The sequence below is a fragment of the Callorhinchus milii genome, unplaced genomic scaffold, assembly GCF_018977255.1.
Source record: "Callorhinchus milii isolate IMCB2004 unplaced genomic scaffold, IMCB_Cmil_1.0 Scaffold31, whole genome shotgun sequence".
Taxonomy (NCBI): domain Eukaryota; kingdom Metazoa; phylum Chordata; class Chondrichthyes; order Chimaeriformes; family Callorhinchidae; genus Callorhinchus; species Callorhinchus milii.
In genome coordinates, this window is record NW_024704772.1 from 3,247,994 (window position 1) to 3,273,946 (window position 25,953).

Here is a 25,953-nt window from a genome sequence, read left to right on the forward strand (position 1 = left end):
CACACCCTCACACACACCCCCACACACCGGCCCGACCTTCGTGAGAGACACCCCCACACACACACCCACACACACCCCCACACACACTCTCACACACACCCCACACACACTGACACACACCCTCCACACACACCCACACACACACTGACACACACACCCTCACACACACACCCTCACACACACCCTCACACACTGACACACACACCCTCACACACACACCCTCACACACACTGACACACACACCCTCACACACACACCCTCACACAACCACTCACACACACACTCACGCACACCCCCACACACACCCACACACACACCCTCACACACACCTTCACACACCCCACACACCCCACACACACCCACACACCCTCACACACACCCTCACACACACCCCACACACACTGACACACACCGGCCCAACCTGCTGTGAGAGACCCCCCCACACACACCCTCACACACACCCCCACACACACCCTCACACACACCCTCACACACACTGACACACTTACACATACCGGCCCGACCTGCTGTGAGAGACCTCCCCACACGCACACACCCTCACACACACCCACACACACTGACACACACCCTCACACACACCCACACACACACCCTCACACACGCTCACACACACACCGGCCCGACCTGCTGTGAGGGACCCCCCACACACATACTTCCACACACACACCCCCACACACACACTGACACACACACCGGCCCGACCTGCTGTGAGAGACCCCCCCACACACACATCCTCACACACACCCACAAACACCGGCCCGACCTGCTGTGAGAGAGACCCCCACACACACACACACCCTCGCACACACTGACACACACACCCACACACACCCTCACACACACCCCCACACACACACGCACACACACCTTCACACACACTGACACACACCGTTCTGACCTGCTGTGAGAGACCCCCCCCCACACGCACACACCCTCACACACACCCACAAACACCGGCCCGACCTGCTGTGAGAGACCCCCACACACACACACCCTCACACACACTGCCACACACCCTCACACACACCCTCACACACAGCGGGTGGGAGGCGGAGGGCGAAAGAGATAGAGAGAGAGAGAGAGAGAGAGAGAGAGACAGGGGTCTGGTGGAGAGACTGAGGAGAGAGAGAGAGAGAGAGAGGGGGAACGCACACGTGGGGTGGAGGGGAGAGATTGGGACCGGCACGAGGGGGGCAGAGGGCCTGAAGTGGGGAAAGGGCACGTTCTTGCCCCACACGGTAGTGCTCTGGACTCCCAGGTCAGGAGGTTGTGGGTTCGAGCCCCCAAGTCGGGGACTCTCAGCTCACAGTCGGGGCTGACGTTTTCCAGCCCAGCGCTGGGGTGGTGGGGGGGGGGGGGGAGGGGGGAGAGAACGAGAGAGAGAGAGAGAGAGAGAGAGGGGCATCGTCAGGGACGCCCTCCTTCTGAGGAGGCGTTAAACCCATCGCTCCCCTCCCCGTCTGTGCCCTGTTCGGGTGGACGTTAAAGATTCTCCCGCGACGCTGTCGGGATGGGGTGGGGGTGAGAAGGTGGGGGGGTTTCTCTCTCTCTCTCTCTCTCTCTCTATCTCTCTATCTCTCCCTCTATCTCTCTCTCCCGTTGTCCTTCAGCTGAGTGGAGGGGCCTTTGCAGTGAAGGAGAGAGTGAGAAGCGTAGACGTGTGATGGGAGGAAGGGTTGACGTGAGAGAGAGAGAGGGAGAGTGAGAGAGAGAGGGAGAGAGAGAGGGAGAGAGAGAGGGAGAGAGAGGGAGAGAGAGAGGGAGAGAGAGAGAGAGAGGGAGAGAGAGAGGGAGGAATGAAGGAAGGTCATTGTGTGCAGTGGAAACTGGTGTATATTAGGAGTCATTGCGAGTCGGCAGGTTGGTCGTTCTCTGAAGCGCTCTGAGAACTGTTTTGCCCTCTCCTTCAAGACCCGTCTCAAGACCCTCCACCCCCCACCCCCTGCGCTCCACCCTCCCCGATCCGACCGTCCGGAGGACGTCCCAAAGCGCTTCACAGAAACACACTGTAAAGTGAGTTGACTGTATATTTGTGGGCGAACGCGGCAGCCAATTGCGCACAGCAATGTCCCACAAACAGTCGTAGATTGAAAATGACCAATTTATTATTGTTTTGGGTTTTGGAGGATTATTATTAGGCTCTGTGTGGAGTAAGGAAACTTGCCCAAGGTTTCGCCCTCTGCCTGGGATTGAACTCAGGTCTCTCACTTGCAAAGCGAGTGCTCTAACCACTGAGCTACAGGACTCCATGACCGGCACTGCCCACCACCACCTCCGCAACAGTGCCAGACTCCGCCGCCGCCTCACCCCTCAGCCCCCAAACCCTCACCCGCGCATTCGTCACCTCGAGGCTCGATTACAGGAACTCCTTCCTCATCGGCTTCACAACTCTTCCCTTCACAAACTGCAGATCATCCAAAACTCTGCAGCTCGTGTACTCTCACACACCAGTGACCCCATCACTCCCACCCTCGCCCGACCCCATCACCCCCACCCTCGCCCGACCCCATCACCCCCACCCTCGCCCGACCCCATCACCCCCACCCTCGCCCGACCCATCACCCCACCCTCGCCCGACTCCATCACCCCCCTCGCCCGACCCCATCACCCCCACCCTCGCCCGACCCCATCACTCCCACCCTCGCCCGACCCCAACACTCCTACCCTCGCCCGACCCCATCACCCCCACCCTCGCCCGACCCCAACACTCCCACCCTCGCCCGATCCCATCACTCCCACCCTCGCCCGACCCAACACTCCCACCCTCGCCCAACCCCATCACTCCCACCCTCGCCCGACCCCAACACTCCTACCTCGCCCGACCCCATCACTCCCACCCTCACCCGACCCCATCACCCCCACCCTCGCCCGACCCATCACCCCACCTCTCGCCCGACTCCACCGGCTCCCCATCCCCCAGAGGATCGAGTTCAAGATCCTCGTCCTCACCTTTAAGGCCATCCCTGGCGTTGCCCCCTCCTACCTCTCTGACCTGCTGACTCCCTACCAACCCGCCCGCTCCCTCCGTTCAGCTCCGGCTGCTCCATGTCTCCCGCCCGACCCACCCTACCCTCGGGGCCGGGCTTTCAGCCTCTCTGCCCCTACACCCTGGAACTCCATCCCACGGTCCCTTTGCATCGCTTCCTCCCGACGTGAAAGGCGCTCTATAAATGTCAGTTTGTGGTTGTTGTAGAATGAAAAGCTGTCACAATCCTGAGCAGTGAGAAAGCTTGCCAGACAGCGCCTCAATGCGGTTTTAACTGGTTAGACTCCAGCAGTTACCCCCAACGCACACTCTGGGTCCCCCCACATCTCCCCCCGCGCCCCCCCCCAAGCCTTGGCTTCTGCCAATCTGTCCCTAATATTGTCTGGGATTAGGTGAGCAGAGTACGTCCCTCCAGAGAGAGAGAGAGAGAGAGAGAGCGCATTCCATTCCAAACAGTGGTATCTGTGTGTTAAGCGGTGTGCGTGGAAACGGCAGTGTGGTTTGGAGCCTCTTAACAACAACAACAACAAGATTTCATTTATAGAGCGCCTTTCACGTCGGGAGGACGTCCCGAGGGGCTGGACAGTTGGGTCAGCACCTGAGCAGGGGGAAATGGTCAGGGTGAGGGGAGGGAAGGGAGGGGGCGAGGAGGGGGGAAATGGTCAGGGTGAGGGGAGGGAAGGGAGGGAGCGAGGAGGGGGTAGAGAGTCGAGAGTGGAGCTGAAGGTACGGTCAAAGAGAAAGGTCTTGAGACCGGCCTTGAAGGAGGAAAGGGAGGAAGCGGCGAAGGCACTGGGGATGGAGTTCCAGAGCCTCTGGTGATGGGTTTCCGCGTGTTGTCAGATTGCTGTGTCAGCCGGTGTGTTGCCACAGGCTTTGAGCTCAAGAGTCCAAGGTGACTGTCCAGTGCAATTTGCTAATTTTGGGAGGACATCCCAAGGCGCTGGACAGACAGAGTTTCGGACCTGAGCTGGGGGTCGGGATTAGGGAGGGTGGAGGGCAGAGGGGTAGGAAGGTGATCGAAGGCACGGTTGAAGAGGAGGGTCTTGAGACGGGCCTTGAAGGAGGCAAGGGAGGGGGCGAGGTGGAGGGTCTGCGGGAGGGAGCTCCAGATAGTAGAGTGGCAGAAGGCCCCCTCCCGCAAATGGTGGGGCGAGCGAGGCGGGGGATAACACGATGCCTTAAGTGGTAGTGACAAGTTAAGACAGGGGTCGAGTTATATAGTTTAATGTGTATGATTGCTGCATTGTGACCCAGATTCTCAGGCAGGAAAGTGATCTCTCTCTCTCCCTCTCTCTTCTATTCCAGAGACTTTGATTCACTGTCGAAGGAGAATGTCTTCGAAAACAATCGCCTGGTAAGTCAGTCCGACCGAGCTGCCTGTCGCTGATTCAGCGAAGGATAGCCTGGAGCGATAAATGTGACTGAACACATAGAAATGATTTGTTCTCTCAAATATCTCCCATTGATGTCAGATGCTAACTCGCTTAATAATACTAATCCTTCAGTCTGGAGTCCTGTAGCTCAGTGGTTAGAGCGAGAGGACCTTGGTTTGATTCTCAGGCAGGGCGAAACCTTAGGCAAGTTTCCTTGCTCCCCACACGCACACACACACACACACACACGCGATTGCACACATACGCCTCTGTTTACCCAGCGGTAAATAGGAACCCGTTGTTAGTAGATTGGCGGATCGCTTTCCGGAGGTAATAATTTCTCTCTGAAAAAAATGTGGTGACTCAATCCGCGACTGTTTGTGGGGACGCTGCTGTGCGCAATCGGCTGTCGCGTTTCGTCCACAAAACAGACAGTGACTACACTTCACGGTAGATTCTGTGAAGCACTTTGAGGTGTCTCACCAGCGTGATCAGGCGCTGTATCAAATGCAAGGATTATTATTAGTATTTGATAATAGCGCCTTTCCCATCAAGAGCACATCTCAAAGTGCTTCACAGGATTCGCTGTATAGTGTAGTGACTGTGCATTTTGTAGGTGAACAGAGCATCCAGTTTGCACACAGCGACGTCCCACAAACTGCCATGGGGCGAGTGACCAATTTTATTTGGGGGGGGATTGTCGGCCAGGACACCAGGAGAGAGAAGCCCCCATCTCTTTTCCCCCCCAACAGTGCGTGGGAGATCTTTAACATCCGCCTGAGCAGAGCACAGACGGACGGGGATGAGGTTTAACGTCTCATCCAAAAGACGGCCTCTCTCTCTCTCTCTCCCTCTACCCCCACCACCACCACCACCAGCGCTGTGCTGGAGAGTCAGCCTCGACTGTGAGCCTCGGGAGTTTGAACAGCGTGAAAATCCCAGGTCTCTGAATGAAGAAGTTAAGGTCTGACTTGGGTGGAACAGGTTGACTCATATACCAGTGGCGCTTTGACTCATAGTGACAAGAAGCCTTGAATGTTCCCACACCTTTTATGGAGAAATTGCTGTGCAGAAGCAGTGCGCAGGGGGTGGATTTTCACTGCCGGCTGTGCCTTCGCAGCTCCCTCCCATCGATCACCCTTCAACTCGTGGAGTTACAGAGACCAATAGAGGTAGAGGTTAGCGTGATCGCCTCGCAAGCGAGAGGAAACCTTAGGGGAGTAAGTTGCTTACTCCACACGCCTCGGTTGAGCTAGCAGTGAAGCAGGGACCCGCTTATTAGTTGATTGGCGGATGGATTGCTATCCAGGGGTTAATAATCCTCCCAAAAAGGAAAATTTGGTTACTCATTCCACGACTGTTTGCGGGGTCGCTGCTGTGCGCAATTGGCTGCCGCGTTTCACCCACAAAACACACAGTTACTACACTTTACAGTATATTCCGTGAAGCTTTTGAGACGTCTCGACGGCTCGATGTCAAACGCGAGGATTATGATTATTATTATTATCATTTACTCACTTGGATTCCCCACAAGATTGGCTGCTGAGTTCAAGCCCTGGGGAGCGGACTCGCCGGGCAGTGACTCACCAGAAAAGATCGTCAACAGGACCGATCCCTTACCTGGGGAGCAGTGTTAGTTGTTTGAGTGTCTGGGGGCAGGGAGGGGCTCAAAACTCAGTCACTAATTCCTGTTGATCTCACAACATTTCACTATAAAACCCTGCCCTGCGTCTCTCTCTCTCTCTCGCTTCTGAGTCAGAAAGAGGTGACTTCAAGCCTCACGTCGGGGACTTTGCACTTGCGTAGTCTAAGCCGAAACTCCGGTGCGGTGCTGGGGGAACGCTGCTTAGTCGGAGGCGCCGTGCGTCGGATGAGACGCGAACTAGCGCTCCCATCCTCTTAACCACCGAGCTACAGGAGTCCTGCGGTGTAGTGGTTAGAGCACTTGCCTCGCAGATCCCGTGAAGCGCTTTGAGACGTCTCGAAGACGTGATAAGGCGCTGTACCAAATGCGAGGAATGTTATTGTTGTTATGACTTGCTCAGGTGGATGTCAACATCTCGTGGAACTGTTTCCAAAAGAGAAGGGAGCTTCTCTCTCTCGATAATTCCCATCCCCAAAATTGTTTGGCTGTTTGCAGGGACATTGCTATTTGCAAATTGACTGCTGTGTTTGCCCACAAAATGCACAGTCCCTCTGCACTTTACAACCGTGCAGCGCTCTGAGGTGTGTTGGCAAATAAATGGAAAGGATAACTATTATGTTTGTGAGGCGTTGCTATGTGCAAATTGGCTGCCGCATTTATAAGAATGATAATCATCTTTGCCTTTGAAACAGCGCCTTATCACGTTGTCGAGACGTCTCAAAGTGCTTCGCAGCAAAGTGCAGTGACTGTGTATTCTGTGGGCTGAAACGCGGCAGCCAATTGCGCACAGCAGCGTCCCACAAACAGCCGTGGATTGTGACCCAATTATTTTTTGCGCGTGAAGGGATTATTACCCCCGGAAACGCGATCCGCTAATATAATAATAATAACAATTTGGTGTCACTCAACCCACGACCGTTTGTGGTGGACGTCGCTGAGCACAATTGGCTGCCGAGTTTCGCCCAAAACACACAGTCACTCCACTTTACAGTGTATCCTGTGAAGCGCTTTGAGACGTCTCTAATACGCGATAAGGCGCTGTATCGAGGGCGTGGGCTTATTATTATTAAAGTGCTTCCGGGCTTCGGATGTTAGTTCCGAGGCTGAGCCAAACATTTCTCTGTCGGCTCCAGAGTCTGGTATTACCTGCCTGGCCTCCCAGCGTTTACAGCACAGAAACGGGCCACTCGGTCCAACCAGGCCGTGCCGGTGTTTATACTCCACACAATTTCCCCCAACCCACCCCACTCCTCCCTCCCGTTTCTCTTCTCCTCTCCTTCACGTGAAGGACTTCCTCTTGCGTCCACACTCTCTAATCCAACAACAGCTTCAGGCAGCGAGTTTCACAATCGCACCACTCTCTGCTTGAAGCAGTTCCTCCTAAATTCTCTTTCAGATTCCCTCATTGCTCTCTTATATCGCTGTCCTCTATTTGCAGACCTCCCCAACCGGTGGAAGCAATGTGGTGATAATAATTTGGTCACTTCGATCCACGGCTGTTTCTGCTGGGCGCAACTAGCTGCCACGTTTCGCCCGCAAAACACTCAGTGCACTTTACAGTATATCCCGTGAAGCGCTTTGAGACGTCAGAAAGGCCGAGATAAGGCTCTGTATCAAACGCAGGGATTATTTATTTATGTGAACCTCATCGAACCCTTTAAGAATTTAAAGGCTCCTATTGTGTTCCGCTTCTGCACTCTTCTCCAGCGAAAAAAAGGTCTAACCTGATAACAACAGCAACAACAACAACAAATTACATTTGTATAGAGAGCACCCTTCACGTCGGAAAGATATCTCGGGGTTTTGGACCCGAGCTGGGAGTTGGGTCAGCAGGGGTGGAGGGTTAGGGAGGTGGGGTAACTTGCCAGCCCTGTTCTCACCCTTGTAAACCTGCGCTATAGCGTTTCCATCGCCGCTATCTGGACAGTCACCTTGGACTCTTGAGCTCAAAGCCTGTGGCAACACACCGGCTGACACAGCAATCTGACAACACGCGGAAACCCATCACCAGAGGCTCTGGAACTCCATCCCCCAGTGCCTTCGCCGCTTCCTCCCTTTCCTCCTTCAAGGCCGGTCTCAAGACCTTTCTCTTTGACCGTACCTTCAGCTCCACTCTCGACTCTCTACCCCCTCCTCGCTCCCTCCCTTCCCTCCCCTCACCCTGACCATTTCCCCCCTCCTCGCCCCCTCCCTTCCCTCCCCTCACCCTGACCATTTCCCCCTGCTCAGGTGCTGACCCAACTGTCCAGCCCCTCGGGACGTCCTCCCGACGTGAAAGGCGCTCTATAAATGAAATCTTGTTGTTGTTGTTGTTAAGAGGCTCCAAACCACACTGCCGTTTCCACGCACACCGCTTAACACACAGATACCACTGTTTGGAATGGAATGCGCTCTCTCTCTCTCTCTCTCTCTCTGGAGGGACGTACTCTGCTCACCTAATCCCAGACAATATTAGGGACAGATTGGCAGAAGCCAAGGCTTGGGGGGGGGGGCGCGGGGGGAGATGTGGGGGGACCCAGAGTGTGCGTTGGGGGTAACTGCTGGAGTCTAACCAGTTAAAACCGCATTGAGGCGCTGTCTGGCAAGCTTTCTCACTGCTCAGGATTGTGACAGCTTTTCATTCTACAACAACCACAAACTGACATTTATAGAGCGCCTTTCACGTCGGGAGGAAGCGATGCAAAGGGACCGTGGGATGGAGTTCCAGGGTGTAGGGGCAGAGAGGCTGAAAGCCCGGCCCCCGAGGGTAGGGTGGGTCGGGCGGGAGACATGGAGCAGCCGGAGCTGAACGGAGGGAGCGGGCGGGTTGGTAGGGAGTCAGCAGGTCAGAGAGGTAGGAGGGGGCAACGCCAGGGATGGCCTTAAAGGTGAGGACGAGGATCTTGAACTCGATCCTCTGGGGGATGGGGAGCCGGTGGAGTCGGGCGAAGGTGGGGGTGATGGGGTCGGGCGAGGGTGGGGGTGATGGGGTCGGGCGAGGGTGGGAGTGATGGGGTCGGGCGAGGGTGGGAGTGATGGGGTCGGGCGAGGGTGGGAGTGATGGGGTCGGGCGAGGGTGGGAGTGATGGGGTCGGGCGAGGGTGGGAGTGATGGGGTCGGGCGAGGGTGGGAGTGATGGGGTCGGGCGAGGGTGGGGGTGATGGGGTCGGGCGAGGGTAGGGGTGATGGGGTCGGGCGAGGGTGGGAGTGATGGGGTCGGGCGAGGGTGGGGGTGATGGGGTCGGGCGAGGGTGGGAGTGATGGGGTCGGGCGAGGGTGGGAGTGATGGGGTCGGGCGAGGGTGGGAGTGATGGGGTCGGGCGAGGGTGGGGGTGATGGGGTCGGGCGAGGGTGGGGTGATGGGTCGGGCGAGGGTGGGGGTGATGGGGTCACTGGTGCGTGAGAGTACAGGAGCTGCAGAGTTTTGGATGATCTGCAGTTTGTGAAGGGAAGAGTTGTGAAGCCGATGAGGAAGGAGTTCCTGTAATCGAGCCTCGAGGTGACGAATGTGTGGGTGAGGGTTTGGGGGCTGAGGGGTGAGGCGGCGGCGGCGGAGTCTGGCACTGTTGCGGAGGTGGTCATGGAGTCCTGTAGCTCAGTGGTTAGAGCACTCGCTTTGCAAGTGAGAGACCTGAGTTCAATTCCCGGCAGAGGGTGAAACCTCGGGCAAGTTTCCTTACTCCACACAGAGCCTAATAATAATCCTCCAAAACCCAAAACAATAATAAATTGGTCATTTTCAATCTACGACTGTTTGTGGGACATTGCTGTGCGCAATTGGCTGCCGCGTTCGCCCACAAATATACAGTCAACTCACTTTACAGTGTGTTCTGTGAAGCGCTTTGGGACGTCCTCCCGACGGTCGGGATCGGGGAGGGTGGAGCGCAGGGGGTGGGGGGTGGAGGGTCGAAGGAGGAGGGTCTTGAGACGGGTCTTGAAGGAGAGGGCAAAACAGTTCTCAGAGCGCTTCAGAGAACGACCAACCTGCCGACTCGCAATGACTCCTAATATACACAGTTTCCACTGCACACAATGACTTCCTTCATTCCTCCCTCTCTCTCTCCCTCTCTCTCTCTCTCCCCTCTCTCTCTCCCTCTCTCTCCCTCTCTCTCTCCCTCTCTCTCTCCCTCTCTCTCTCACTCTCCCTCTCTCTCTCCCTCTCTCTCTCTCTCTCTCTCTCACGTCAACCCTTCCTCCCATCACACGTCTACGCTTCTCACTCTCTCCTTCACTGCAAAGGCCCCTCCACTCAGCTGAAGGACAACGGGAGAGAGAGATAGAGGGAGAGATAGAGAGATAGAGAGAGAGAGAGAGAGAGAGAGAAACCCCCCCACCTTCTCACCCCCACCCCCATCCCGACAGCGTCGCGGGAGATCTTTAACGTCCACCCGAACAGGGCACAGACGGGGAGGGGAGCGAGTGGGGTTTAACCCCTCCTCAGAAGGAGGGCGTCCCTGACGATGCCCCTCTCTCTCTCTCTCTCTCTCTCTCGTTCTCTCCCCCCTCCCCCCCCCCCCCCACCACCCCCAGCGCTGGGCTGGAAAACGTCAGCCCCGACTGTGAGCTGAGAGTCCCCGACTTGGGGGCTCGAACCCACAACCTCCTGACCTGGGAGTCCAGAGCACTACCGTGTGGGGCAAGAACGTGCCCTTTCCCCACTTCAGGCCCTCTGCCCCCCTCGTGCCGGTCCCAATCTCTCTCCCCTCCACCCCCACGTGTGCGTTCCCCCCCTCTCTCTCTCTCTCTCTCTCCCTCAGTCTCTCCACCAGACCCCCTGTCTCTCTCTCTCTCTCTATCTATCTTTTTCGCCCTCCGCCTCCCACCCGCTGTGTGTGAGGGTGTGTGTGTGCGTGTGAGGGTGTGTGTGTGGGGGGGGGTCTCTCACAGCAGGTCGGGCCGGTGTCAGTGTGTGTGAGGGTGTGTGTGTGGGGGGGGGTCTCTCACAGTAGGTCAGAACAGTGTGTGTCAGTGTGTGTGAAGGTGTGTGTGCGTGTGTGTGTGGGGGTGTGTGTGAGGATGTGTGTGTGTGTGTCAGTGTGTGTGAGGGTGTGTGTGTGGGTGTGTGTGAGGGTGTGTGTCAGTGTGTGTGGGTGTGTGTGTGTGTGTGAGGGTGTGTGTGTGGGGGGGGGTCTCTCATAGCAGGTCGGAACGGTGTGTGTGGGTGTGTGTGAGGGTGTGTGTGTGTGGTGGGGGGTCCCTCACAGCAGGTCAGAACGGTGTGTGTGAGTGTGTGTGAAGGTGTGGGTGCGGGTGTGTGAGGGTGTGTGTGAGGGTGTGTGTGTCAGTGTGTGTGGGGGTGTGTGTGAGGGTGTGTGCGTGTGGGGAGGTCTCTCACAGCAGGTCGGGCTGTGTGTGAGGGTGTGTGTGAGGGTGTGTGTGGGGGTGTGTGTGAGGGTGTGTGTGGGGTGTGTGAGGGTGTGTGTGAGGGTGTGTGTGAGGGTGTGTGTGAGGGTGTGTGTGAGGGTGTGTGTGGGGGTGTGTGTGGGGGGGGGGTGTGGGGGTGTGTGTCAGTGTGTGTGTCAGTGTGTGTGAGGGTGTGTGTGAGGGTGTGTGTGTCAGTGTGTGTGAGGGTGTGTGTGTGAGGCTGTGTGTGTCAGTGTGTGAGGCTGTGTGTGTGTCAGTGTGTGAGGTTGTGTGTGTCAGTGTGTGTGTGGGGAGGGTGATTGTGTCAGTGTGTGTGGGGGTGTGTGTGAGAGTGTGTGTGGGGGTGTGTGTGGGTGTGTGTGTGGGGGTGAGGTCGGGCCGGTGTGTGGGGGTGTGTGTGAGGGTGTGTGTCAGTGTTTGTGAGGGTGTGTGTCAATGTGTGTGAGGGGGTGTGTGAGGGTATGTGTGAGGGTAGGGGTGTGTCTGAAGGTGTGTGTGAGGGTGTGTGTGTGGGTGTGTGTGTCAGTGTGTGTGAGGGTGTGTGTGAGGCTGTGTGTGGGGGTGTGTGTGGGGGTGTGTGTGAGGGTGTGTGTGGGGGTGTGTGTGAGGGTGTGTGTGAGGGTGTGTGTGTCAGTGTGTGTGTGTGGGTGTGTCAGTGTGTGTGGGGGTGTGTGTGGGGGTGTGTGAGGGTGTGTATGTGTGAGGGTGTGTGTATGGGTGTGTGTGGGGGTGTGTGTGGCGGTGTATGTGTGGGTGTGTGTCAGTGTGTGTGAGGGTGTGTGTCAGTGTGTGTGGGGGTGTGTGTGGGGGGGTGTGAGGGTGTGTGTGAGGGTGTGTGGGGGTGTGTGTGGGAGTGTGTGTGAGGGTGTGTGTCAGTGTGTGTGAGGGTGTGTGTCAGTGTGTTTGGTGGGGTGTGTGTCAGTGTGTGTGGGGGTGTGTGTCAGTGTGTGTGGGTGTGTGTGAGGGTGTGTGTGAGGGTGTGTGAGTGTGTGTGTGGGTGTGTGTGTGAGGGTGTGTGTGGGTGTGTGTGGGGGTGTGTGTGAGGGTGTGTGTGGGGTTGTGTGTGAGGGTGTGTGTGGGGGTGTGTGTGAGGGTGTGTGTGTGGGGTTGTGTTTGGGGGTGTGTGTGAGGGTGTGTGTGGGGGTGTGTGTGGGGGTGTGTGTCAGTGTATGTGTGGGTGTGTGTGGGGGTGTGTGTGAGGGTGTGTGTGTCAGTGTGTGTGAGGGTGTGTGTGTGGGTGTGTGTGTGTGGGTGTGTGTGTCAGTGTGTGGGGGTGTGTGTGGGGGTGTGTGTCAGTGTGTGTGAGGGTGTGTCTGGGGGTGTGTGTGAGGGTGTGTGTGGGGGTGTGTGTGGGGGTGTGTGTGTCAGTGTGTGGGGGTGTGTGTGGGCGTGTATGTGTGGGTGTGTGTCAGTGTGTGTGAGGGTGTGTGTGGGGGTGTATGTGGGGTGTTGTCAGTGTGTGTGTGTGTGTGTGAGGGTGTGTGTGCGGGTGTGTGTGGGGTGTGTGTGGGGGTGTGTGTGTGTGTGTGAGGGTGTGTGAGGGTGTGTGTGGGTGTGTGTGAGGGTGTGTGTGGGTGTGTGTGTGAGGGTGTGGGTGTGGGTGTGTGTGAGGGTGTGTGTGAGGGTGTGTGTGTGGGGGTGTGTGTGGGTGTGTGTGTGTGGGGGTGTGTGTCAGTGTGTGTGAGGGTGTGTGTGAGGGTGTGTGAGGGTGTGTGAGTGAGGGTGTATGTGTGTGTGTGGGTGTGTGTGAGGGTGTGTGTGTGGGTGTGTGGTGGGTGTGTGTGGGGGTGTGTGTGTGGGTGTGTGTGTGGGGGTGTATGTGTGGGTGTGTGTGAGTGTGTGTGTGGGTGTATGTGTGGGTGTGTGTCAGTGTGTGTGAGGGTGTGTGTGTGGGTGTGTGTGTGGGTGTGTGTCAGTGTGTGTGAGGGTGTGTGTGGGGGTGTGGGGGTGGGTGTGTGTGGGTGTCTCACAGTAGGTCGGGCCGGTGTCAGTGTGTGTGAGGGTGTGTGTGTGGGTGTGTGTGTGGGTGGGTGTGGGGGTGTGTGTGGGTGTGTGTGTATGTGTGTGTGTTAGTGAGGGTGTGTGTGAGGGTGTGTGTGTGTGGGTGTGTGTGGGGGTGTATGTGTGGGTGTGTGTCAGTGTGTGTGAGGGTGTGTGTGAGGGTGTGTGTGAGGGTGTGTGTGTGGGTGTGTGTCAGGGTGTGTGTGTCAGTGTGTGTGAGGGTGTGTGTGAGGGGGTGTGTGAGGGTGTGTGTGTGGGTGTGTGTGACGGTGTGTGTGAGGGTGTGTGTGAGGGTGTGTGTTGGGGTGTGTGTGGGTGTGTGTGTGGGTGTGTGTCAGTGTGTGTGAGGGTGTGTGTGAGGGTGTGTGTGTGGGTGTGTGTGTGTGTGTGAGTGTGTGTGTGGGGTGTGTGTCAGTGTGTGTGTGGGTGTGTGTGAGGGTGTGTGTGTGGGTGTGTGTCAGTGTGTGTGAGGGTGTGTGTGGGTGTGTGTGAGGGTGTGTGTGACAGTGTGTGTGTGGGTGTGTGTCAGTGTGTGTGTGTGTGAGGGTGTGTGTGTGGGTGTGTGTGTGTGTGTGTGTGAGGTGTGTGTGAGGGTGTGTGTGACGGTGTGTGTGAGGGTGTGTGTGAGGGTGTGTGTGAGGGTGTGTGTGTGTGTGTGTGTGAGGGTGTGTGTGGGGGGGTGTGTGTGGGGGTGTGTGTGGGTGTGTGTCAGTGTGTGTGTGGGTGTGTGTGTGGCTGTGTGTGTGAGGGTGTGTGTGAGGGTGTGTGTGAGGGTGTGTGTGGGTGTGTGTGTGTGTGTGTGTGAGGGTGTATGTGAGGGTGTGTGTGTGGGTGTGTGTGTGTGTGTGTGTGAGGGTGTGTGTGAGGGTGTGTGTCAGTGTGTGAGGGTGTGTGTGAGTGTGTGTGAGGGTGTGTGTCAGTGTGTGTGAGGGTGTGTGTGAGGGTGTGTGTGGGGTGTGTGTCAGTGTGTGTGACGGTGTGTGTGTGGGTGTGTGTGAGTGTGTGTGTGTCAGTGTGTGTGTGGGTGTGTGTGAGGGTGTGTGTGTCAGTGTGTGTGAGGGTGTGTGTCAGTGTGTGTGTGGGTGTGTGTGTGTGTGAGGGTGTGTGTGAGGGTGTGTGTCAGTGTGTGTGGGTGTGTGTGTGAGGGTGTGTGTGGGGGTGTGTGTGAGGGTGTGTGTGAGGGTGTGTGTCAGTGTGTGTGAGGGTGTGTGGGGGGGTGTGTGTGAGGGTGTGTGTGGGGGTGTGTGTCAGTGTGTGTGTGGGTGTGTGTGAGGGTGTGTGTGAGGGTGTGTGGGGGTGTGTGTGGGGGTGTGTGTGGGGGTGTGTGTCAGTGTGTGTGAGGGTGTGTGTCAGTGTGTGTGGGGGTGTGTGAGGGTGTGTGTGAGGGTGTGTGTCAGTGTGTGTGTGGGTGTGTGTGAGGGTGTGTGTGTCAGTGTGTGTGAGGGTGTGTGTCAGTGTGTGTGACGGTGTGTGTGTCGGTGTGTGTGAGTGTGTGTGTGTCAGTGTGTGTGTGGGTGTGTGTGTGTGTGTGTGAGGGTGTGTGTCAGTGTGTGGGGGTGTGTGTGTGGGTGTGTGTGGGTGTGTGTGAGGGTGTGTGTGAGGGTGTGTGTGGGTGTGTGTGAGGGTGTGTGTGAGGGTGTGTGTGTGAGGGTGTGTGTGGGTGTGTGTGTGTGTGGGTGTGTGAGGGTGTGTGTGGGGGTGTGTGTGTCAGTGTGTGTGGGGGTGTGTGTGAGGGTGTGTGTGTGGGTGTGTGTCAGTGTGTGTGTGGGTGTGTGTGAGGGTGTGTGTGGGGGTGTGTGTGAGGGTGTGTGTGTGGGTGTGTGTGTGGGTGTGTGGGTGTGTGTGAGGTGTGTGTGTGTGTGAGGGTGTGTGTGAGGGTGTGTGTGAGGGTGTGTGTGAGGGTGTGTGTGTGGGTGTGTGTGTGGGGGGGTGTGTGTGAGGGTGTGTGTGAGGGTGTGTGTGTGGGGGTCTCTCACAGTAGGTCGGGCCGGTGGCGGTGAATGATGGCACAGAACGCCAGTCCGTCCCTGAAGCTCGACGTCATGTTCTTCACGTCCACATCGCGGTACCCGGAGCACTGCTGTCGGGCCCAGTCCTGCAGCGCGCGGGTCGCCATGACAGCGGCACCGGGACCCGCACCGGGACCGGGACCCGCACCGACAGCAGCTCAACCCCCGCGACTCCGGCTCCGGCTCCGCGGCCCCGACACAGACTCCACCCCGACTCCCCACAGCACAGCGCCACCCACCCCTCCACCCCACCCCCCGCCGGCGGCGGCGCCACCTCCTCCTCACAGCGCCCCCCGGCGGCACCTGTCCCTCACAGCAACACCACCTCCTCCTCACAGCGCCCCCCGGCGGCACCTGTCCCTCACAGCAACACCGCCTCCTCCTCACAGCGCCCCCCGGCGGCACCTGTCCCTCACAGCAACACCCGCCTCCTCCTCACAGCGCCCCCCGGCGGCACCTGTCCCTCACAGCAACACCGCCTCCTCCTCACAGCGCCCCCCGGCGGCACCTGTCCCTCACAGCAACACCGCCTCCTCCTCACAGCGCCCCCGGCGGCACCTGTCCCTCACAGCAACACCACCACCTCCTCCTCACAGCGCCCCCCGGCGGCACCAGCGCCTCACAACGGCCACTGGTGCAGCCACCCCGCGGCGGCACCAGCCACCCACAGCGCCCTCTGGTGGCACCACACCTTCATAGCACCCGCCAGCGGCTCCCCACAGCGCCCCCCCGCGGCCCCCGGGGGGCACCTCAGTGGCTGCGCTGAATTGGCTCCAATGGGAGGTGTTTGGCAAAGGAATGTGGGAATGGACCCCCTGTGACGGTCCCCACAATAATAACAGTAATAATAATAATAATAATCTTTGCACTTGTTATGAGCGCCTCATCAGGTTATCGAGACGGTCTCTCGTCCCGTTCTCGCTCGCTCTCTCTCTCTCTCTCTCTCGTTCGAGCCGCCCCCCACCCCCCCCCCCCCCCGTGTGAGGGTCTCTAGTCCCCGGATCCTGAGCCCGGAGGGTGTGCGGCCCGGCCCGGCCCACCGGCAGGACCTGGAAGGGCCGACCAGTCACTGGGGGGGGGGGGGGGTGGGGGGGTGGGGGGGGTGGGGGGGAAACCCTGGACAAGCAGCGGGAAAGCTCGGCCGGACAGCGCTCTCTCTCTCTCTCTCTCAATGGCTGAGCTCTGTGTGTGGGTTTAACATAACATAACATATAGAGCAGAAAGACATTCGGCCCTTCGAGCCTCTGCCCCACCATTCACTCATGGCTGATCTTCTAATCTAACTCCAGCTAATAACCTGACCCCGACTTACCCCCATATCCCCCCTCCCCCCCCACCCCTGCCTTATCCCATATCCCCCCCCCCCCACCCCTGCCTTATCCCCATATCCCCTCCCCCCCCCCTGCCTTATCCCCATATCCCCCCCCCCCACCCCTGCCTATCCCCATATCCCCCCCCCCCACCCCTGCCTTATCCCCATATACCCCCTCCCCCCCCCCTGCCTTCCCATATCCCCCCCCCCCCCCCCCTTCCCCCCCCCCCCCCCCCCTGCCTTATCCCCATATCCCCCTCCCCCCCCCCTACCCCATATCCCCCCCCCCCCCTGCCTTATCCCCATATCCCCCTCCCCCCTCACCCCATCCCTACCTGCCTTATCCCCATATCCCCTCCCCCCCCTGCCTATCCCATCCCTTCCCACCCCTGCCTTATCCCATATCCCCCTCCCCCCTCACCCTGCCTTATCCCCATATCCCCCCCCCCCCCTCTGCCTTATCCCCATACCCCCCTCCCCCCCACCCCTGCCTTATCCCCCTATCCCCCATATCCCCCCCCCCTCCCCCCCTCCACCCCCCTGCCTTATCCCCATATCCCTTAATCCCTTTTGCAATAAGAAATCTATGTATCTCAGTCTTGAATATGTTCAAGGACTGAGCATCAACAGCACTTTGGGGTAGTGAGTTCCATACATTCACTGCCCTTTGAGTGAAGAAGTTCTTCGTCAACTCAGTGCGAAAGGGTTGGCCTCTGATTTTAAGGTTGTGACCCCTGGTTTTAGTTTCTCCAACCGGGGAAACACTCTCCCACTATCTACTCTATCATTGCCTTTGATGATCTTATAGGTTTCTATAAGATCCCCTCTAATTCTTCTGTATTCTGAAGAATATAGGCCCAAATTGGTCATCCTATCCTCGTAACTCATCCCCTCCATCCCTGGTACTAACCGAGTAAATCTACACTGCACCCCCTCCAAAGCAAGTACATCCTTCCTTAAATAAGGAGACCAAAACTGGACACAGTATTCCAGGTGTGGTCTCACAGGGCCCTATACAGTTGCAGCGAGACTTCCCTACTCTTATACTCTAATCCTTTCATAATGAACGCTAACATACGGTTCGCCTTCCTAATTGCTGTGATTGGTGTACAAGGACACCCGAGTCCCTCTGGACACTAACACCTTCCAATCTCTCCCATTTTAAAACATAACCCGCTGTAGTGTTTTTGCTCCCGAGGCGGATGACTTCTCACTTCCCTGCATTATACTTCATGTCCCACCCACCTGCCCAATCACCTCACCTATCTATGTCTCTCTGCATTTTTTTAATGTCATCCTCTGTGTTAACACTTCCCCCTAGTTTTGTGTCATCTGCGAATTTAGATATATTATCTTTGTTGTCCTCATCTAGATCGTTGGTGTAGATGGTAAATAGCTGAGGCCCAAGGACTGATCCTTGTGGCATTCCACTAGTCACATCCCGCCAATCTGAAAAGGACCCGTTTATCCCTACTCTTTGTTTCCTACCCGTTAACCATTCCCCAATCCACGTTAATATGCTCCCCCCAATTCCATGGGCCCTTATCTTTTGGACTAACCTTTTATGCGGCACCTTATCGAATGCCTTCTGGAAGTCCAAATAGACCACATCCACTGATTCACCCTTATCCAGTTTAGTTTTAGGTGGTTAGACTCCAGCGGTTACCCCCAACACACACTCTGGGCTCCCCCCCTCCCCCCCCCCAAGCCTTAGCTGTTGCCAACCCGCACCTGATTAATTAATAATAATCCTTGCATTTGATATAGCGCCTTATTGTGTTGTTGCAAAAACAGTGGAACCTGATGAGAGTGGGTGTCCTCTCTCTCTCTCTCTTACAGTCTGCCTTTTGGCGGCTCATGATGGAGACGGAGAGAGACAGAGAATAAAGGCGAACATTGACGTGAAAGCAGAAAGGTCTTCAACTTTTGCTTCTGATTAAATGCTCAACTCAAAATGCCTTTATTGTTTAAAGTCATGATTAGGATTCAGTTAGCATCAGACACTTTAGCCAAAATGGACAGAATCAAGTGGTTTCTTATCCCAAGGTTCCGTCCTCCCAGTACAACTCTGAGTGACTCCAGACTGATAAGACTCACACACACGCATACATACACACACATATATATATATATATATACATACATACTAACACACACAAACACACTCTCGTGCACACACACATAATAATAATCCTTGCATTTGATACAGCGCCTTATCATGTCTTCGAGACGTCTCAAAGCGCTTCACAGGAACATACCGTAAAGTGAATTGACTGTAATATTTTGTGGGCGAAACGCGGCAGCCGATTGCGCACAGCAGCGTCCCCACAAACAGTGGTAGACCTAGTGACCAAATTATTATTATTTCTTTTGGAGTGATTATTACCCCCAGAAAGCGATCCGCCAATCGGCTAACAACCGGGCTCCTACTTACTGCTGGGTAAATAGAGGCGCGCGCGCGAGCGTTTGTGTGTGTGTGGCGTAAGGAAACTTGCTTAAGGTTTCGTCCCGCCCCGGAATCGAACCCGGGTCCTCTCGCTTGCGAGGCGAGGGCTCCAACCAATACACTGCAGCACTCCAGGGCTTACGTACACACACACACAGGGAGATATTTGAGGCAATATGTGTAGAAGATTTTGTTCTGTTTCAGATTTCATCTCCACTCACTGCCCGGGGCTGTACGGGATGAGCTCATTGCTCGCGTTTAACCCTCACACGAGAGGAACCCTACGGCGAAGGCTCATTTCCTGCGTATGTGAGTGAATTGCAGTCAGTGCGAATTTGGGATGAATGAGTGAAACACCACAGAAATGGGAGAGAGGAGTGAGATGGGTCAGTACACGCTCGAGGTCCAATGTGGACAGATTGTGACGCCCAATGCTGACTGAGGCTTAAGACCAGAGAAGGTCCCCAACTCCTTTACCCTCTCCACGCCCTCCCACCCCCCCACCTCCCACTCACGCGCACACGCACGCACTCACGCGCGCGGGCGGAATCGAGCAGGACGACCCCATGGTCTAGTTAATCGAGTTACGCGGCGCAGTGGTTATTTCCAAGTAAAAGACAAAGAAAGAGTTTCACAGAAACCTCGATGCGGCCGACATGACGCAACTGAAAAGAAAAAAGGCTCGAATTTGCGGCTCCTCGTCACGGACCCCCCCCCCCACCCTCAGTGACACCCCGTGACCACCCGACCCTCAGTGACCCCCCCGCCCCGACCCCCAGTGACCTCCAGACCCTCTGTGACCCGGGATAGACCCTCAACAGAGGGTTGGGGGGGGAATGGGGGAATCCAGTAAAAAAAAATCCCCCCGAAAAACAAAATCGATAGAGAAAACCTTATATATAAAATGTATATATATACGTTAAGGTCAGTGACTATGGCAACCATTTCATGATACAACATATTGGTCAATATTGGTTCAATCCGAACTCCCCCACCCCAGCCCTGTGGGGGGGGAAAAGCCCCGACCCCTCAAAGGGGCAAATCCCATTCTTACTCTCCATTATTCCTTCGATGACAATGTGTCCCCCAACAACCCCCAATCTTTTTTGGGGCGGGGGAGGTGTTAGAAAGTGCTAGCCCTCTCCGCGCTCTCTGATGGCGAGGGGAATGGGCTCAGAACGCCAGCATTCTGGGGCAAATCGGCCCCCAATCCACCCCCCACCCCCCCACACCTTCCATCAGCCGGGGCTCGAGTCCTAGAGGTGCAGTAGTGCCAACTTTCCTGTGGTCATAGAGAGAGAGAGAGAAAGAGAGAGAGAGACACAGAGAAGAGAGAGACGGAGAGAGACACAGAGAGAAGAAGAGACAGAGACGTACAGAGAGGGTGACACACACACCCACAGACGGAGACATACATACAGAGACAGAGAGATTCAGGAGAGAGAGGGTCATAGAGAGAGACACAGAAAGTGAGAGAGAGAGAGAGAGCTGGAGGGAGAGAAAGAAAGAGAGAGGCAAGCAGAGAGAGAGAGAGAGAGACACAGAGAGGGGTCGTGGTACCTCTCTCCTTGTCTCTCTCTCTCTCTCACACACTCTCACCAAGAGGACACCAACATTGGGCTCGTTCACACAGAACCTTATTGCACTGAAGCACCCCAGGATTTGGGGGGTGGGTGGGTGGGTGGGTGGGGGGGGAAAGGGGGGAATAGAGGAACAAGGCCTGGGCCAACACCGAGTCTATCACTGACCTACTCGTGCGAGCGAGAGAGAGAGAAAGCTACCACTGAGCCAGGCTGACGCACACACGCTCTCTCTCTCTCTCTCTCTCTCTCAAGGTCCCGCGTCACACTGTAGGAGCGGCAAACTGTTCACCAACAGGTAGCGAGTGACATGTAGCGGGAATAGCGGAGGCTCCGTGAACAGGATGGGTCTTCTCCCTCCAGAAGAGCAAGGTAGGTCCAAAGCAGCTGGTCTCGAGGTTCGTTTTGCCCCGATTTAGTGGTATGAAACATGGCAACTCATCACATTAACAGCGTGTAGTGACTGCGAATTACTGGCACGCGAAAGTGGCAACAACGTCTTGGCTTTAAGGTCCCACCTGATTGCAACCAAGCCATCGAGGGAGTTGACGGACGGAGCCCAAGGCCGTGCGAGAGTGTCAAGGGTTTAAGATGGCGGCTTGTTGATCGATCGCTCTCATTGATTAGCTACAGTATTGGAAATTGGTCGATCGCTTGAGTGTGTCCTCCTCCGATGCTGCGGTAAGGCTCGTTTGGGAACGACAAAGCACAGTAATAATCCTTGGCTTGGGAGGACGTTTCAAAGTGCTCCAGGACGCCAGGAGAGAGAGGGGGAGAAGCCCCTTTCTCTTTACCCCCCCCCCCCCACACACACACACAGCGTGGCGGGGGATCTTGAACGTCCTCCTGAACTGGGCACAGACGGGGAGCGAGCGAGGTTTGACATCTCACCCGAAGGAGGGGGTCTCTGACGAGGTGTCTCGCTCTCTCTGGCTTTCTCTCTCCCCCCCCGCCCCCCCGCCCCAACGCTGGACTGGAACGTCAGCCTAGACTGTGAGCTCACAGTCCCCGACGTGGGGCTCGAACCCACAATCTTCTGATTCGGAGGCGAGCGAGCGAGAGAGCGAACCTGCATACGGGCGAGTTGCAAAAAGAGGTGGGACACTGTAAAGTGTAGTGACTGTGTGTTCTGTGGGCGGCAGCCAATTGCGCCCAGCGACATCCCCACAAACAGTCGTGGGTCGAGTGACCACATCATTATTATTATTTTGGGGGGCTGTGGGGAAGAGGAAGGCACTAAATCTGGGGGGAAGTTGCAGCCCCCTCCCCCACCCCCACCCCCCAAGACTAGATCGACCTCACGGCATCTCAGGCGTCCTCTACATCGACCCCTTTGCGTTCGAAGCCCTTTCACTCACTCCCAGAAGGTGCTTCGAAGTGCTTCGCTAGCCTTTTACACCAGGAAGTGTAGTGACTATGTAGTGGCTATGTAGTGGGGATGGATGGGGGGGGGCGGGGCGGGGGGGTCCATGGGGGGAAGGAAACAACGATGGGGGAGGGTGGGACCGGAAACAAACAAGATTGTTTTTTTTTTGCTTCCCCCTCTCTCTCCCTCCACTGTCCCTCTCTCTCTCTCTTTCTCTCTCTCCCCCTTCCTCTCTCTCCACTTCGTTCAAAAGTCTGGTCCCAAGAGAGAGTGATAGGCGTGAGTGTGTGGTGGTGGGGGTGGGGGAAGGTGGGAGGGGGAGAGAGGAGGGGGTAAAGGGGCAAACACAACCCCCTTCCCCTCCTGACTTCTGGTGTCTCATGACAAGCACTCAGCCATCCAGATGGGTCACACCATCGGAACTTGGGGCGGGAGCTGAGTGAGGAGCGAACTCCCGTTGGAGGCCATCAGGTCTCTGGACTCGGCTCCTTCGTTCCTGTAAGGGTTCTCTAGGATATAACGGTACTTGTCAAAGTTCTTGAGGAGATACTTGGGTGCGTACATCTGCTCTTTGGGGTCAGCCGGGGGGTATTCTTGAAGAGTACCGTCAAACCACCCACCGGTCTGTATCAGCTCCCGGATGTAACTAAGTTCCCGTTTCTCCTGATAGTTCCCCCAGCGAGGGAAGTCCCCATTTTGGGCGGACACCAGTTTGTGCCTGATGCCCTCGGGGGTAAAGCACCAGGAGCAATGCCAACCGGCAAAGTGGAGGGCACTGCCAAGAGACCATTGTACCAAAATGTGCCCCGTTGCGTTCTCGTATTGGCGGAAACTGGGCATCAGGTAGTATTCCCGCCTCCGAAGTTTGATCCCGTCTCCCTCGTACACGGACCTCAGCATCCCAACCGTGCAGCCCGCCACCACCTCCAGCGTCCCCGGCTGCTTCCAGAAGAACCCGTAGAGCGACTTGCGCAGGTGGAAGCCGAAGGGTTCGGTCCAGCCGTCGAAGAGCTTGAGGAAGAGGAGGCCGTCACGGGCCGGGATCTCGTCGGCGTCGTTGATGACGAAGATATCGTCCGCCCGCACGCCCACCATCCTCCGCAGCCCGTCCCGGGTCAGGAAGGTGCGGAGGTAGTCGTCGGCGATCCAGCCGTCCTGCCGGCCGCCGCTCGGGAAGTGGTCGAGGAACACGTAGAGGACCTTGTGCCGGATCTGGTCGTAGGTCCCGTTCCTCAGCATCTCCAGGAAAAGCAGGGGTTTGGGGTCGCCATAGGCCGTGAAGTTGGACTCGCAGACCATGAAGACGTCCACCACGTCCCCCAGCTCGTGGAACCTGACGTTCAACAGGTCGAACTCGTGGTTGATGTTGATAGCGTTGATCAGTCTCCTGGGCACCCGTCGGGGGCTCAGACGGTCCTTGGTGGGCAGGTTGGAATACTGCACCAGGGTGGGCACCCCGCAGCTTGGCCCGTGCCAGCCCGGCCTGCACACGCACCCCACCCAACGCCTCCGCCGCCCTTGCCTGGCTTGCGCCCGGCGTGTGGGCTGCCTGTTCGAAGGCCCCCTGCCCTCCTCCGCCGAGCCCGTCATCGAACGCACCTCCCGCTTGGTGCCGTGCTTGAAGCAGACCGCCCCCGCCCTGGTGCGGACAAAGTACTCCGTGCGCTCGTCCCGCATGTGGAACGTGGCACGGTAGGGCTCCTCGGAGCCGGGCGGGGGCGAGGGGGGCAGGGCTGAGAGGGGGGCGGGCTCCGTCTCGGCCTCTCGCAAGGCCACGCTCTCCTTCCACAGGAACTGGGAGTCCACAAAGATGGAGCGGAGCGAAGGCGTGAAGCTGGACAACTCCCTGGAAAAGGTGATGTAGGACAAGGCCTTGAGGAAGTGCATGAAGGAGATGAGACACAGGCCGGCCATTAACAGCACCAACACAATGCGATGACGTCTCATCTTCATTCTACAGCAAGAGGAGAGAGTAACGGTTAATTAAGCTTCGTCAACCCCCCCATCATCCCAGCCCTCTCCAGGCCCTACTGGCTCCCCCTCACCGCAGCCCTCGCCAAGGTCCACTGGCTCCCCCTCACCGCAGCCCTCTCCAGGGTCCACTGACTCCCCCTCACACACACACTATAATAATAATAATAATCCTCGCATTTGACACAGCGCCTTATCACAATGTCTCAAAGCGCTTCACAGGATACACCGTAAAGTGGAGTGACTGTGTGTTTTGTGGGCGAAACGCGGCAGCCAATTGCGCGCAGCGGCGTCGCCACAAACAGCCGTGGATTGAGCGATCAAATTATTACTATTTTTGAAGGGATTATTACCCCCGGAACAGCGATCCCCCAACCGACTAACAACCGGGTTCCCACTGACTGCCGATAAACAGAGGTGTGCGGAGTGTGTGTGTGCGCGTGGAGTAAGGAAACTTTCCCGAACCTTTCGCACCACCTGGGAATCGAACCCGGGTCCTTGCGCTTGTGCGGCGAAGGCTCTAACCACCGAGCCACAGGAACTCCACGCGCACACACCATCGTCAACAACGACGACAACAACACCACCAACAACAACTTACTTGGCGGGAAGGGAGAGAGAGTGAGCGAGCAAGAAAGAAAGAGAGAGAAAGAGAGAGAGAGAGAGCGAGAGAGAGAGAGAGAGAGAGAGAGAGAGAGCGATAGAAAGCCTTCACCTCCTCTCCAGCCTCAGGAGTCAGAAGGTTGTGGGTTCAAGCCCTCGCGTCGGAACTTTGAACTCCCGTCGTCCAGGTTGCCTGGAGACCATTAGGTTCAAGTTGGCGAGAGCCAAGGCGGGTGGGGGGGATGGGGTGGGGTGGGGGGTGGGGGGGGTGAGCGTTGGGGGTAACTGCTGGAGTCCAACCAGCTAAACCCACACACAGCTCGGCCATCGAGAGAGAGAGAGAGAGAGAGAGAGAGAGAGAGAGAGCGCTGTCTGGCCAGGACCACCCTCCCCGTTAGTTAGTCAGGGCTTTGGCTGGAGGGTGAACAGGAGGGGGAGGGGGTGAGGGTGGGGGGACTCTCTGCCCCCAGGGACTGGTTGGCCCTTCCAGGTCCTGCCCGCGAGCCAGATTTTCTAGTGGCAGTTCCCCTGAGCTCCACCAGGTGGCAGAGTTACTCCACGGTCGGTGCCTTCGCGGTGATCGCGATGGGTCTCCCACGGATTATCATCACAATAATCTGTGTCTGTCTGACCCGGCGCCTCGTCACGTTTTCGAGACGTCTCAAAGCGCTTCGCAGGATACACCGTAAAGTATAGTGACTGTGCGTTTCGTGGGCCAAATTGCGGCGGCCGATTGCGCCCAGCGACGTCCCCGTCAGCAGCCGTGGGTTGAGCGACTAAATTATTATTATTATTATTATTATTTCTTTGGAAGGAGTATTATTCCTGGAAAGCGATTCCCCAATCGACTAACCACCGGGTTCCTACTTACTGGGTAAACAGAGGCGCTCGTGTGCGTGCGTGTGCGTGTGCGTGTGTGCGTGTGGGTGTGCGTGGGTGTTGTGTGTGTGTGAGGGTGTGTGGGTGTGTGTGGGTAAGTGTGTAAGTGTATACAATAGAATCCATTAGAGTATACAGCACAGAAACAGGCCATTTGGTCCAACTGGTCTGTGCCGGTGTTTATGCTCCACATGAGCCTCTCCTGCCCTTCGTCAACGAAGCCTTCAAAGCATCACCTTCTATTCCTTTCTCCCTCATGTACCTCTCTAACTTCCCCTTAAATACATCTGCGCTGTTTGCCTCAACAACTCCTTGTTCCACATTCCCTCTACTCTCTGTGAGAAGAAATTCCTTCTTCCTTCCCTACTTGACCTGTTTGTGACTATGTTCTATTGACGGCTCCAGGTTTTGGTCT

General features: G+C 56.8%; 2 protein-coding genes across 2 annotated transcripts in view; both read right to left on the reverse strand.

Annotated features, from left to right (window-relative positions):
• Positions 1–15,488, reverse strand: part of LOC121851251 (MICAL-like protein 1) — a 21,333-nt gene extending 5,845 nt beyond the window's left edge. The window contains exon 1 of the mRNA XM_042344944.1: positions 15,349–15,488. Within this exon, the coding sequence (XP_042200878.1) occupies positions 15,349–15,488 (140 nt within the window). The remainder of the gene's footprint in view (positions 1–15,348) is intronic.
• A 6,963-nt stretch (positions 15,489–22,451) lies between these two features.
• Positions 22,452–24,106, reverse strand: LOC103172616 (beta-1,4-mannosyl-glycoprotein 4-beta-N-acetylglucosaminyltransferase). The gene has a single exon (XM_007885358.2). It carries the CDS (start codon positions 24,036–24,038, stop codon positions 22,494–22,496), a length of 1,545 nt encoding a protein of 514 aa, XP_007883549.1. The 5' UTR covers positions 24,039–24,106; the 3' UTR covers positions 22,452–22,493.
• Positions 24,107–25,953: the final 1,847 nt, after the last annotated feature.

What these genes read in the sequence shown, in the direction of transcription:
- LOC103172616 (XM_007885358.2), bottom strand. Translation starts at nt 24,038, where the DNA reads ATGAAGATGAGACGTCATCGCATTGTGTTGGTGCTGTTAATGGCCGGC.